Source organism: Rhinoraja longicauda, chromosome 16, assembly GCF_053455715.1.
Source record: "Rhinoraja longicauda isolate Sanriku21f chromosome 16, sRhiLon1.1, whole genome shotgun sequence".
Taxonomy (NCBI): Eukaryota; Metazoa; Chordata; class Chondrichthyes; order Rajiformes; family Arhynchobatidae; genus Rhinoraja; species Rhinoraja longicauda.
Genome location: NC_135968.1, coordinates 37467102 through 37481086, shown reverse-complemented (window position 1 = coordinate 37481086; position 13985 = coordinate 37467102). Strand labels below are relative to the sequence as shown.

At 41.0% G+C, this 13985-nt stretch overlaps 1 protein-coding gene across 1 annotated transcript in view; it reads right to left on the bottom strand.

Moving 5' to 3' along the window:
- LOC144600964 (methylated-DNA--protein-cysteine methyltransferase-like) overlaps positions 1-13985 on the bottom strand; it is a 299188-nt gene that overhangs the window by 104338 nt on the left and 180865 nt on the right. The window contains exon 4 of the mRNA XM_078412869.1: positions 12537-12697. Within this exon, the coding sequence (XP_078268995.1) occupies positions 12537-12697 (161 nt within the window). The remainder of the gene's footprint in view (positions 1-12536; positions 12698-13985) is intronic.

The window sequence follows — 13985 nt, the reverse complement described above, 5'->3', positions numbered from 1 at the left end:
AACGGATTGAGAATAGAAATTCCACTAAACATATTTTGTCCCGCTAAATCAGTGGCCTATAGAATTAATCCAGAAGCACAATGGCACCTTTTTTGGAATTAAGGTGGAGTTTTCCACAGAAAAAAGCCATTTGGCCCACCAAGCCTTCTCAATGACCATCAGGTGCCCATTTACACTAATCCCATTTTATTTTCTCTACAATCCCAAGTCAAATCAAGTTCATTGTCATATGCACAAGTACAGTGAGGTACACATACAATGAAAATCTTACTTGCAGCAGTTTCACAGGCACATGGACTCAGACGAATGCACAAATTATACAAAAATTATATCTAAATTGCAGAAAATTTCTAGGAGACTGTGCAACATACTAGGCATTAATGCACGAACACAAGCAGAAAAATAAACAAATCCATTAACGGGATGTACAGTAAGCACTACCTCAAAATGAGGGCTAATATCATCAAAGACCCTGGCAATGTTCTCATCTCGCTGCTACCATTGGGAAGAAGGTACAGAAGCCCAAGGACTATTACCTCCAGGTTCAAGAACAGCTTCTTCTCAGACTCTTGAAGAACACTGCACAACCCTGCCATCAACCCAACCTCATCAACTATGACCGACTATGGACTTTATTTTGGTTGCACCATGTAATTTGTTTTTTTCACTATTATGTTACTGAGTATTACTGATTATTAATTTATTGTGCTATAGATTATTGTCGGGTTATCACATGAATAGCCCTGTAAAGCTGCAGCAAGTAACAATCTAATTGTTCAGTTCCCAGTGCATATGACAATTAAATACTCTTGACTCTTAATATCTCCCATGTTTTACCACTCATCGGCATATTAGGAGCAATGTACAGTGATCAATTAACCTACAAATAATATTTTTGCTAAAATTAGGAATTTGCAGCACAACGATTAGCTATCTGTCTCCAGAAGCCTTTGCAACACATTAGCCTCTCCTAGTATGTTACTTCTTTCTTACAAGCATATTTTTTCCTGTTGCCTCTTGTTGCTGTTATCTCCATTACTGTGTTGACTGCACTGGTGTGAATACTGTGATCCTTGGCAGTCCTGCGATCATTAATCTTTGCTGCAATATAATGATTTGCCAATTGTGCAATTTGCAATTTTTTGTATTTCAGCAATGCTGGAAATGATCAATTGTCAGTCAAGGATTTATTGAGAATTATTCATAAAGTCGTAGATTTCTAATGATGGACCAGTTGGTTGTCAAATAATCTTTCCGATACAGAAGTTGGAAATCCAACCACGTTGAGCAGTTTTGTGAAGAAGAAGATTAAATACGCTGGAAATGCAGAGATTAAATTGATGTTTTCCACTGCTTTGGATCATGTTTTTGGATTATTTATTTATGTGGATTGTTCTGCTTTGAATGGCACACTTGCTCAGACAAGTTGTTTCGGAAAAATTGTTATGCTATTTCTTAGCTTTGGGTGCTGAACAGTCCTGATGCAGGGTCCCAATATATCAACCATCCATTTGCCTCAGCCACGGATGCTGTTTGACCTGTTGAGCTCTTCTGGCAGTTTATTATTTGAATTCCACTTCTCATTTGGTTGTCCAGTCCTGTAACTCTAACCCTCCTTCCATAGACCTCAAATAGCTCAATTTTATTTATTTTACTCCCTTCTGGATTAAAAAGCTCCAATGATGCCTGAGCCTAGATCCCAATATTGATCGATCAATGCTGGGCCATTGCAGATTCTTGCACCTTGAATTTGGTTTCCGTAAATGCCCAATACTCCATCACAGATGGGAGGGAATATTTTAGAGAGGATACATCTTATGTCTAAAGCAGCTGGAGTTAGCCTGGCATCTCCCTGGTTAATGTAAAAAATTAGTAGCGCAGAAGTTGACTGAAAATGGGCATTAGGCCTTTGATCATGCTAATGAGAGGATAGATAGCTCTTTCATGGCCTCAGTCTGTGAAGATTCATCGCATTATGTTAGGGGCGTGGCTGTGTTCTGCAGCTGCGGCTCACCGGCAGTCTCTCTGTCTTTTTTTTGTTTTTTTGTCTATTGTCATCGTTTAATGTGCGTTTTGTTCTATTTTTAACTCTGTGTATGTGGGGGGGTGGTGGAGGGGTGGGGGAAACCTTTTTTCGAATCTCTTCCTCAACGGAGATGCGACCTTTACCGTGTCGTATCTCCGTTCGCGCTACGGCCTAACATCGTGGAGTCGGCGGCCTCCAGCTGGGATCGACCTTGAAGACTCCGGTCGCAGGGCCTGGACTTACCATCTCGGAGGCTTCGGCCGTGGGCCCTGCAGACCGCAACATCGGGAGCTCGCAGGTCCCTGGCTGGCGACCGGTTTTTGGGAGCTCCAGCCGTAGCAGCATCGACCGCCCCGAAGCGCGAGGTACGATCGACCCGCTCGCAGGCCCTTCATCGCCCTGCGTGGCCCGGCCACAGCACTTTCCATCGCCCGGTGGGGGCTCAGGACTTTCATCGGCCTGCTCGGCTCGGCCCTGGGACTTTCCATCGCCCAGTGGGGGCTCAGGACTTTCATCGGCCTGCTCGGCTCGGCCCTGGGACTTTCCATCGCCCGGTGGGGGCTTCAAAAAGTTGGGAGCCTCGATCACCTCGTGGCACCACAGGAGAAGAATGAGGAGGAGATAAGACTTTGCCTTCCATCACAGTGAGGGTGTGCCTAGAGCAATCACTGTGATGGCTGTTTGTGTAAAAATTGTATCTGTGTGTCCTGTGCTTTTTGTTGTCTACTGCCGGACCCTGATGTGAGAGGACGCTGGCGTTGTTTATTCGCCGCTTTTCCGTTAGGATAGTTTGTCTGTTTGTTTTTATGTTATGATTGTTTATGTAAAGCGCTTTGAGCACCTGATAAGGCGCTATATAAAATAAATGCTTATTATTATTATTATTATTATTATATTATGCGAAACGTAGCCAACGGTGAAGCATTGGATGCCATCTGTGAAATGGTGGGGGTTCTAGCACAGGGTGTCCATGTTGAAGGATGCAAATCCGCTGAAATAGGAGAACTGATGTCAGCAGGAGGGTGAAGAGCAAGGGTGGGAAAGCTAGTATAATGGATGCAGGAAGATCGAAGAAGAGGAAACTAGACCATCAGGAATGGAACAACAGAAGCACCGGACAGCTATTCAACGGAGGGGGACAGCTCCTAAAGAAGCAGAATACAGGTCTGTGCAAGAGGGTTTAGTGAGATAGGAGAGACTGTTGTGGGTGATCGGAGACCACCACAAGGATCAAAAGGTGGCGAAGGGCAAGAGGAAAACTGATATTGGGAGCACCTGGATGAGTTTTGACTGTCAGCACAGTGAGCCTCATAGTTTTATTAGCATTTCAATATTTCTTCCTTGATGATCACTATTTCAAAAATGTCTGGAAACAAATGTGGAAAGAACCTCAAAAAATGATGAACAATATCTGAAGCTTCGGAACATACCGTGAACAACTCTCAACTGGTGGTAGTTCATCTGTGCACCCTGGATAATCTGGGACAATTTCAGTTTCAGTTTACAGTTTCAGTTTAGTTTACATGTATAAAGGTACAGTGAAAAGATTTTACTGCATGCTATCCAGTCAGCGTAAAGACAAGAATGAATTTAAAAGAGAGTTAGATAGAGCTCTAAGGGCTAGTGGAATCAAGGGATATGGGGAGAAGGCAGGCACAGGTTACTGATTGGAGATGATCAGCCATGATCACAATGAATGGCGGTGCTGGCTCGAAGGGCCAAATGGCCTCCTCCTGCACCTATTTTTAATGTTTCTATGTTTAAGACACGATTACAATCAAGCCATATACAACGTATAGATCCAACGTAGAGAAGGGAATAATGTTCAGTGCAAGGTAAAGCCAGCAAAGTCAAAACAAGGATAGTCCGAGGGTCACCAATGAGGTAGATAGTAGTTCAGTATTGCTCCTTGGAATGTGGTAGGATGATTCAGTTGCCTGATAACAGCTGGGAAGAAACTGTCCCTGAATCTGGAGACAGTGACCAGGCCTTGAGAATATTTCTCATCCTTAGTCAACACTCAGTCCAAAAATGAAGCATGATTTCCTTCATAGTTTCACTAAAGCAGTCCAAGATCTTTGTGCCAAATGATTTCAGATAGTCAAAAATAGAAGTTGTTGTTCAAGGAACTGCAAGAGGGAAGTATGGCAAAGAAAGATTTTTTTTTTCAGTTTTCCACAGTTTTGTGCCAAATAAAGTCGGATATCCATATCATATTTATAATAATCATTAGAAATTCTCAAGAGCATGTTATGTAAGGTCATGTGGTGGTGCCGTCTAAAGGAACACAAATATTTGTATTTGAGATAATTCACTGTGCTAATATATTTTATACAATACAACACAGTCTTCAACAATACAATATATTATCGTACACTATAAGTATACTGAAAAATGGAAAAAACATATGTGCTGAATTTTTGTTAATATCTGCTGATGTAAATTTGTGGTTATTAAACATTGACGACAAACTAAAAACTCTAATTTCTGTGCTCCTGTCTTATGCAGACCAGAGTCTTATATGTCCCAAACCATGGTTTTAGTCCAGTGGTCTTAACCAGAAAATGTTTGCCTAATCAATTTAAAACAGAAACATAAAGACAACCATGGACATTCTGCCAGCACACACGTTTGTCCCTGACACTTACAAATTGACTTGTCAGATGTGGACTCAATTGGCTCAAATCTCTTCTTCAGAAAACAACAACAAATCACGGCAGAGCTGCTCCAGAGAATATCAATCAAACCGTGCGCAGGAATGAGAACCACCAATCATGAAGTTCCCAAGAAACAATGAATCAAAATGGAAGTAATTAACAGTCGCCAACATGAAAAGAAAACCACCCGAATGCCGCAAAACGTTTTTCTGGGTTCACTCGCGGCACATTGTGAGTCGGTTATGAAAGTCTTCAACTCCTGAAGCTGGGATTTTTGCAGCAAAATATTGGGCCGCCTTTTTCTGATTCTTGCCTGCAGCTTTGGTTGAAAATGACAAAGTTGAAACCACTGTGATGGACTGCAGCGCTTGACGTCTGCAATGTGGAAGTTGGGGACTTGCTGGCACATTTGGAAGGCTGATTCAGTCAATTTGCTGCACTGTTTGACTCCACTTGGCATCCTGTAGTGATGTCCAGTCTTGTTGAAAATCTCCAACAGTACAAATCGCCCCCTCCGATCCCGTGCCAAGTTAGAAACGGCGCAGAATCCAGCATCTCGTCAATTGTAATCTAGTGCAAACGGTGAAGTTTTTCTTTCTTCTTTAATAACTTCTACAGTTTAATAACTGCGAAAAAATTAATACTTACATTTTGGAAAAAAACAGTAACCCCCCACAATTAAAATGTGGATTACGGAAATGACCGAGACCTTGCATTTGGAAAAAATAAGGTTTGCCTTAATTGACAAACCAGATCTATTTTTTAAAATATGGTCTCCATTTATTGAATTTTTAAAAAAGTAAATGGGTTTGTCACAAAACTAAAATTTAAAACTAAAGTTAAAACTTGAGTTTAGGGTTGGATGTACAAATATACTCATTAACTCCCGGATCTATCCCCATAATCTTTATGTTTGCAATTCTCTTTTTTCTTTGCTTTCTCTCTATTAGTTTATAGCCTTTTTTTTTCAGTCTCTTTTCATCTTTATTTTTTCTTTAAAAATTTAAAATTGAAGCTATGTAAGAACTCTATAACCAGTTTGTCGTTTATTATTATTTGTACATATGCTTTAAAAAAATTTAAAAATTTAAAAAAAAGAAAAAAGAAAAAAAAAGAAACGGTGAAGAATCCAGCATCTCGTTAATTATAATCTAGTGCAAATGGGGAAGCTTTTCTTTCTTCTTTAAAAATGTTATTTTGCTTAAACCTTAAAGGTTTTAAATCGCTTTTGAGTTTTAAATTGTGCCAGCTAGAAACACCTGAAATTGGAGGTGCAATTTTCAAGCGAGCTTCATCATTCAATAAGATTATGGATGATGAGATTTTTGTTTCCACTCCTGTTCCCTATAACACTCAGTTTCCCAATAGTCCAAAAATCTGTCTACATTGGGCTTTAAAATATTCAACGACTCAGCCTTTCCACCTCTTCGAGATTCATGATACTCCAAGAGATGGCATCCCTCCTGTTCTGCATCTTTAAAATGCAACCACTAACCCAGAAACAATTTCCCCTCATTCTAGATTCCCCCTGCTGGGAGAAACATCCTCCCAAAAATATGCAGTAGTCCAGGTGTGGTCTCATCAGCATTCTGTACACTTCCCTTAACTCCCCCATTAACAAAGCTTTCCATTCCATTTGTGTTCCTCATTATTTGCTCCAACTGCAAATTAACTTGCTATGTTTTATGGAAGAGAACACCTAGGATTCCCTGGTGCCGTATCAGAGATACAAGAACAATTTAATGCAACTTCAGTTGTTACAGCCACCAGAACTCCAACATCAGATCCATAGACTCCCCAAGACTGTCAGGGAATTTGGGGTACAGGAGCCCCTCACCAGCCAATGCCAGTGATATCAGGACCTCACCCATCCAGAGGGAAGTACAGCTTCCAAAACTTACAAAACAAAAGGAGCCGAGCCTAGAACTCGGGTGAGGTAATGGCCCCAGCTTGCTGGTGGCAGTGGAGAGGCAGAGATTGGCAGAGTCAATGGTGGAGGGGGGGGGGGGAGGAGGGGGATGGGTAAGTTCCCCTCTCCCCTGACAGTCTGAAGAAGGGTCTCGGCCCAAAATGTCAGCTATTCCTTTTCTCCAGAGATGCTGTCTGACCCGCTGAGTTACTCCGGCATTTTGTGTCTCTCTTGGGTGTAAACTGGCATCTGCAGTTCCTTCCCATGCAGAGGGAAGTACAAGCAGGATGCGTGCGTGGATGACCAAGGGGAGTGAATCTGCTAGATGGGTTGAAGGAGGGGAGATTGGCGAGGGTCAGCAGGATCTGCCCCAATAATTGCATAAAAAATGGAAAAGTTTTAGTTATTGAACAAACTCAAGAGAGAGTTCAGGGTGTTTAAATGTCATATGTAATGGCATTGGAACAATGAAATTCCCACTTGCTGCAGCATAACAGGCCTATAAACACAATAACACAAAGATGAGTATATAATAATCAAGGATATAATGAATGAATAACTGTAATACCAGGTAAACATAATAGGGCAAAGCTGAGTCCGTAGAGCAATCAAATAAAATAGTCCACAGAAGATCATAGTTGCTGAGGTTGGTGCTGTGCAGTGTCCAAGAGCCTGCTGGTTGCTGAGAAGAAGCCGTTTTTGAACCTGATGGTAACGGTTTTCCCGTTCATGTACCTTCTTCCTGCTGGCAGTAGTGAAATGAAAGTGTGGCCAAAGTGATGTAGGTCTTTGATGATATTGGTTGCCTTTTTGAGGCAGCCGCTCGACAGAATTAAGCACCACCGTGCTCTCTCGGTCGTGTAGCTATCTGAGCAACCCAAGCCTCAAACTCATTGCTGTCAACTCAAGAGGCTGCACACGCCAGCAGCCTTCAGCTCTTCCCAATCACCTGCTTCCGCACCTTTGAACAACCTTCTGACTGACACTAAAGCTTACGAGGACTGGCTGTTTGCAACTCATTTTCCCTTCCTGCGCTTCTCCATGTAGAGGGATAATCACTGCATAATAACACCCATAATTAGAACCAGTTAGGATAATTTGAATGTGCAAGTTCATGGAAAAGCTCAAAAAAAAAACAAGGCAAAAAGCTTGAACTTTTCAACTTTCTTTGTGACAACTTTGAAAGCAAAATTGGCATGACTTTACTTGCTGATCTCCTGTTCGAATAGGCAACCAAGGAAGAAATGCAGAGCAGTCTTTACATGTTTTAACAGATTCTAATTGGGCACAGTGGTCCAACTGATTTCTTTAATTTATACAAAGAATCAAAAACAATCATTATTCATATAAACAGCTAACAAGTTCTCAAAAGGACTTCCTCATTATTCACATTTGTAATGTGGTTTTGAATAATGCTCTTGACTTAATCAGTAAATTTGAACAGAACATTTTGGTAATACTAATTGTTGCTGCATATCATTTGTCAAAGAAAGGTTATTATAAATTGAGTTTAATCTTCTGGTGACGCGGAAATAATTTTCATTTGTCTAGCTCTTTTTTACAAGTATAGTAGACTCCAAAGTTGGCTGCAGCCCATGAAACTCTTCCGAAATATAATTTATATATGGGAACCACAACAGCTAATAAGCAGACACAGAACGTTCCCACAGCAATCAAATAAATGACAGGAATCTCCTAACTTAACTTCATGAAGGATTAAAATATAATTTCAAAATATATGTTTTTTTAAGTTGGAGATGAACAGGTTCTATAATTCGAATAAAGCAGGGAGGTATGGAAAGGGCAACAGGGAAGATATGGGGTTAGGGCAGATATTTTCTTTCCTGAAGCTGGAGATAAAGATAGAGCATAGAACAGTACAGCACAGGAGTCTGAAGAAGGGTCTCGACCCGAAACATCATCCATTCCTTCTCTCCAGAGATGCTGCCTGTCCCGCTGATTTACTCCAGCATTTTTTGTCTATCTTCGGTCTAAATCAGCATCTGCAGTTCCTTCTTGCACAGTGCAGCACAGGAACAGGCTCTTCGGCCTGCAATTTCTGTGCCAAACTTGATGCACATTATCCATATCCTGCTATTCCCCTACATATCCATGAGTCCATCTAAAAGTCTCGTAAATGCCACTGAAGTATCTGGCTCCACAGCCAGCCCCAGCAGTACATTTCTGGCATGCACCACTCCGTATAAAGAACGTGCCCAGCACATCTCATTTACATTTTGCCCTCTCTCTTTCAAACTATTCCTTTTGGTATTTGATATTTCCATAGATAAGGTAGACAGGCAGAATTTAAAAGGTTCTGCCTGTCTACCCTATCTATCCCTCTCATCATTTTATATGTTTCTATCAGGTCTCCCCTCAACCTCTGGAGTTCCAGATGCTATGAGAAGGGAGGGGTGCTGGCAGTGATGAATAAGCTAACTTGGTTATGGAAGGAGCAATCCCTTTGTAATGCTAAAACATGCATGTGAGGGGTAAAGAATTTTGGTGATAACATTTCACTTGAAGTTTAGGAAATGTTGGTGGATAACCTGGTAAAGATGGAGCCCACTGGGTAGGAGACATTGGAAAACTATCTCCTGGAAAGGTGGAGAAAGGGAGAGAGCGGTCATGAGAAATGAAATTAATATGGTTGAGGTCCTGTTAACCTTGGGGAGACGTTGTTGATTTGAAGAAAAAGAATGGCCCGTCAGAATTGGGGGAAATGGAAGATGAAATCGTAACAAAAGAGAAACTGAAGGAATGAAATTTGAGTTGTTCCAAGTGCAGTCACAGCAGCTATGAAAGGTTGAATATTATTTACTAGATGATCTCCAGAAATGGAGATAAAGAAGCTGAGGAAGGGAAGAACTAAAGATGTATTGTGGAGAGATGCGGGAAGGATAGATATTGGCGACAACACTTATAAATCCATTAGATATTGGATATTATAATAAATCTCCCAGTTCTGGGAGAGAGCGGGAAGCATCACCATTGGAGTCATCAGTGCATTGGAGAAAGAGGCAAATCTAGCGCAGCCTCATTTGGTTTCCATAGCAATGCCATTTAATTAACGGGGAATTAAATAGAGTGAAGTTGTTCATTGTGAGAGTAGATACAATCAGGCAGTGGAGGGTATGAGATGTTGAAATCAGAGATTGTTCAATTCACCTTAAAGTCACACTTCGGCATTCCGCATTGAGATCTAATGAAACACTAATTGGTGGCAGTATCCCTGTATTAAATGAATTTCAAATTCCTCTGGTGAGGTATCGGGCTCTGAGTGGTTCGCGAGATAAGGAGTAGAGGTGCTGTGCAGATGTCGAACACCATATTTCTCGACTGCGCATTTGAAGATTGGAAGTCTGTGAGAACAGGAGTGAGGGGCAAGTAGAATTCTGGCTGTGGTAGAATATGAAGTGGGGTATCTCAGATGGGCTGAAGGTGACAGAAGGAGAGGATGGGAGGGGCACAGGACCAATTTCCAAACATGTGCTTTTGGGTGTAATTAAAGCATGGACAGTAATTTCAGCAGCACAAGGACAAATGTGAACAACCTTGCAGAAGTGGAAAAACTTAAGCTCCAGGAGGCAGAGCGCGTGGACTGGACGCGACCTGCAGCTGCACGGATAGTTGAGCAGCAGTAGAGGACACCAATGACTACGCTTGACCAGGCCGACTCTGCAACGCCAGCAAGACTATGGGCCTTCATGGTCAGGTGAAGAAACTCCGCACTTACAACAAATGGGACTTTAAAATGGCGCCAATCCAGGAGACTCTTATACACTGTTTCAGTGCACTATTTCTAAGGTGCTGAACTGCATAGAAAAATAAATTTTCACTGTACGTCTTTGGATTTTCACTCCAAAGACGTACAGGTTTGTAGGTTAATTGGCTGGGCAAATGTAAAAATTGTCCCTAGTGGGTGTAGGATCGTGTTAGTGTGCGGGGATCGCTGGGCGGCGCGGACCCGGTGGGCCGAAGGGCCTGTTTCTGCGCTGTATCTCTATATCTAAATCTAAAATCTAAACCTCGGTACATGTGGCAATAAAGTACCATTGAACCAATGAGCTTTCTAATAAAGGAGATATGGGGTCTAACTATCACTTAACTTAACGGAAATTTGCAAAAATGATTGAGGACAGCCAAGTTCAACGCACCAGGAAATGGAACAGGTGTTGAAACATGAAAGGAGATGGCAAATGAATTCAAAATGGGGCCTCCTTTTCATTGGCCATTTGTCAGCCATTTGATGAGATGGGGTAAACATGCAGTCGATGACAAGTATGGTTGAAGGGTGGAGAGAGTGGATAGAGAGGTAGAGTCCAGCTTCAACCACTCACGTGTACATTGGCTCCACATCCACAAATAATTCAATCAAAAACATGTAACAGAGAGCCAAGAACAGCTCCTCAACCTACTCCTCAGATCATGGTGAGGTTAGACGATACGATAGAACTTTATGTATTCCAGGAGGGAAATTGATCTGCCAACAGTCATAAAACACAAGATACATGCAACGTGAAATTAAAGGTGACGAGTGGAAAGGATTGGGGATGTGCATAGATTTGCGGAGGGCGGAGGAGGGGGGAGTCAGTCTCAGTCTACCCCATGACAGAAGGGGGAGGAGTTGTACAGTTTGACAGCCACAGGGAAGAAGGATCTCCTGTGGCGTTCTGACCTGCATCTTTTTTTAAATTTTTTTTTTTTTTTAATCAAAAATATTTATTCAAATATTAAAATAATATATACAATACAATAAAACCAAAACAGAACCCACCACCAGAATACTATACAAACAAATATACCAATTGAAACTATTATACAATTATATTACAATCCCCATCCAGGATACATCCAATCCCCCGCGGTGCCCAGCGGTCCCGGAAATCCTCCAGGGTGCCCGTGGGCAGCACGTGGTCCCTCTCCAACACCACCCGGGCGCGGATATAACCCCGGAAAAGGGGTAGGCAGCTGGCTCGGGCAGAGCCCTCTTCCGCCTGGCGCCGTGAGTCGCGGATGGCCAGTTTGGCCAGGCCCAGGAGAAACCCAACCAGGACAACTTTGGCACTGACCTGCATCTTGGTGCAATCAGTCTGTTCCTGAAGGTATGGAGTGGTAGATAAACCATTGCTGATATGGAAGAGCGAAATTAAGTTAGGATTCGCTGAGTCGGATAATCAACAAGAGGATGAGTCAAGAGTTGTGTCAACCGTGACAAATACCGAAGAGAATTCACAAAGCATTTAGAAAGACAGCACACCGTGGGAATCTTTCTCTTAATCTCACAATCAAACAAAGCCATATACATTCCACTGATGTAAATAATATGATCAGTAGGTTGTGAACAACATTGCGAATGGATGAAGTCACTGGAGCTATGCCATTTCATATGAACAAGGAATGCAGATTAAAAGTGTTTGCTATTGGGCCATCTCTAATCAGCAATCGTGAAATGAAACTGAGTAATAAGGAGCAATTAAGAAAGTATTACCAAAGCATTTCTTTTACATTACTATTATTTTTACACTTATTCATTCAAATTATTATTGCATGACAAGTTAGCGAGATGTATTTCCCCTTTAAGAACCTCTCAGATATTGGCAATAGTACAATGCAGGTCAACAATAAGCTCATTGAAAACTCTACAGCAATTCAGATGTGCTTACATTCAGACCTTTCAGGCTGCATATGTCAGGAGTAGGATTGCATCATTTTCAGCTCTCAGGCCAAAATATATGCAACGCCTGCCAAAACTAACAGAAACATTTGGAACAGTTAAAGACCTTATCGTTCCTAAATAGCTGATGTTATGTGCCATGTCTCAAATTCACACAGGATAAAATGCTTCATTATGCTGCTGTCAATAATGCAGGGATGTAATGCACGTCAAAAATAATACAAAATCTAAATATCGCCACACAAACAAAACTAGCCGGCAACTCACCTTGCTGAAAAATGGGATGATGAAAGGCAGGGAGAGGAAGCTTTCCCGTTGTCCATGGTTCACAGAAGTAGGCCTGAAGCCAGGTCATGCAGTGTTTCACTGGTGTGGTCATTTCCTCTTGGCATTCACAGAGCTCGCAACTAAATGAGGCCACTCTTGTCCTGCAGAATTAAGTCATAACATTTGTTCAGCAAGTTTGGTATTTGTGAACTTCAAAAATGGTTTCAACTGCACGGAAATAATCTTTCACAACTTTTCAATTTGACAACCAAATCTGAAGAGTCATCTTCAAAATTGCAGATGAATAATAGAGTTCCCTAATGATTAAAAAAACAATTACAGCATACCGGGCATTCCAGTGAAAATGTATTCAAATACTTGCTGTCTTATATTTTCTCTTAATTTTTTTCTATCAATGAACCCTGAGAGATTTGAACACAATTCATAATTTATGAAGACCAAGTTACAATACTTGACTGCTGATTAATATGAAAGTTTATTTTCTATACCATGGCAACACTGGTTGCATTCAACGTGTCAAGTTCGTTGTTCAGTAAAAGATAATTACTTATAGACATTGCTCCTTGAGACCATAATAAATCATCCACATATATCTACTTCTAGGCATGCCTTCAGAATTAAGTCTGAAATGAATAATATTAACATGTTGCGAATGTTTCTGCATGCAGTCCTAAATATTGTCAAACAGCTGATTGTTTTGTGACAAATTCATAATTGTAATCCAAATATGCGATAAGGCTTAAACAGCTTTAAACAACAAAATGTCATTTCTTTGTAGATGTCAACAGTCACCAAATATAGGGATTCTTGTAAAAGTTTTCAATAATATTGACAATTTAATAATTTTTATGATAAAAGAAATAGAATAACAGTAAATGTGTTTCCTGCAATTAATGGAGACCAAACCTGTGTTTGAACTCAGTAACTGCTTTATTTCACTAATTGCTGATAAAAGATGGATAAAAACATTAAGATTTAAAAAAGAAATCTGTGCATGATCACAACTGTTGAAGTTGATGTCATCCTCAGTGTACCTTTATGATAAGTCCTATATAAAGGCAGAGGTCAAGCTAATTTGTGTCGGTGTGCTTAGAATTAATGCGGGCCACGTTTACTATTTGTTCCATTTACATGGCAGCTTAACTATCATTTGCACAAAGAAGTCTTCAATTTGTATTAAATGGACGCATTGCATGAAGTAGTGCACAATTCAGTGCACAGTGCTCAGTCCTAAATGTCACATCACAAGACGCCATGGGACACCATGCAGATTCTGAGTTCACTTCACTTACACCCATCTGCATGGGTGCACAACAAAATGAATTTAGATAGAATTACATTAAACCCACCTCAGGAAATAGTATGTTTTTAACTCGGATTTAATCAGAATTAAGCACCATTTACATTGTACATTTAAATTGGAATTAA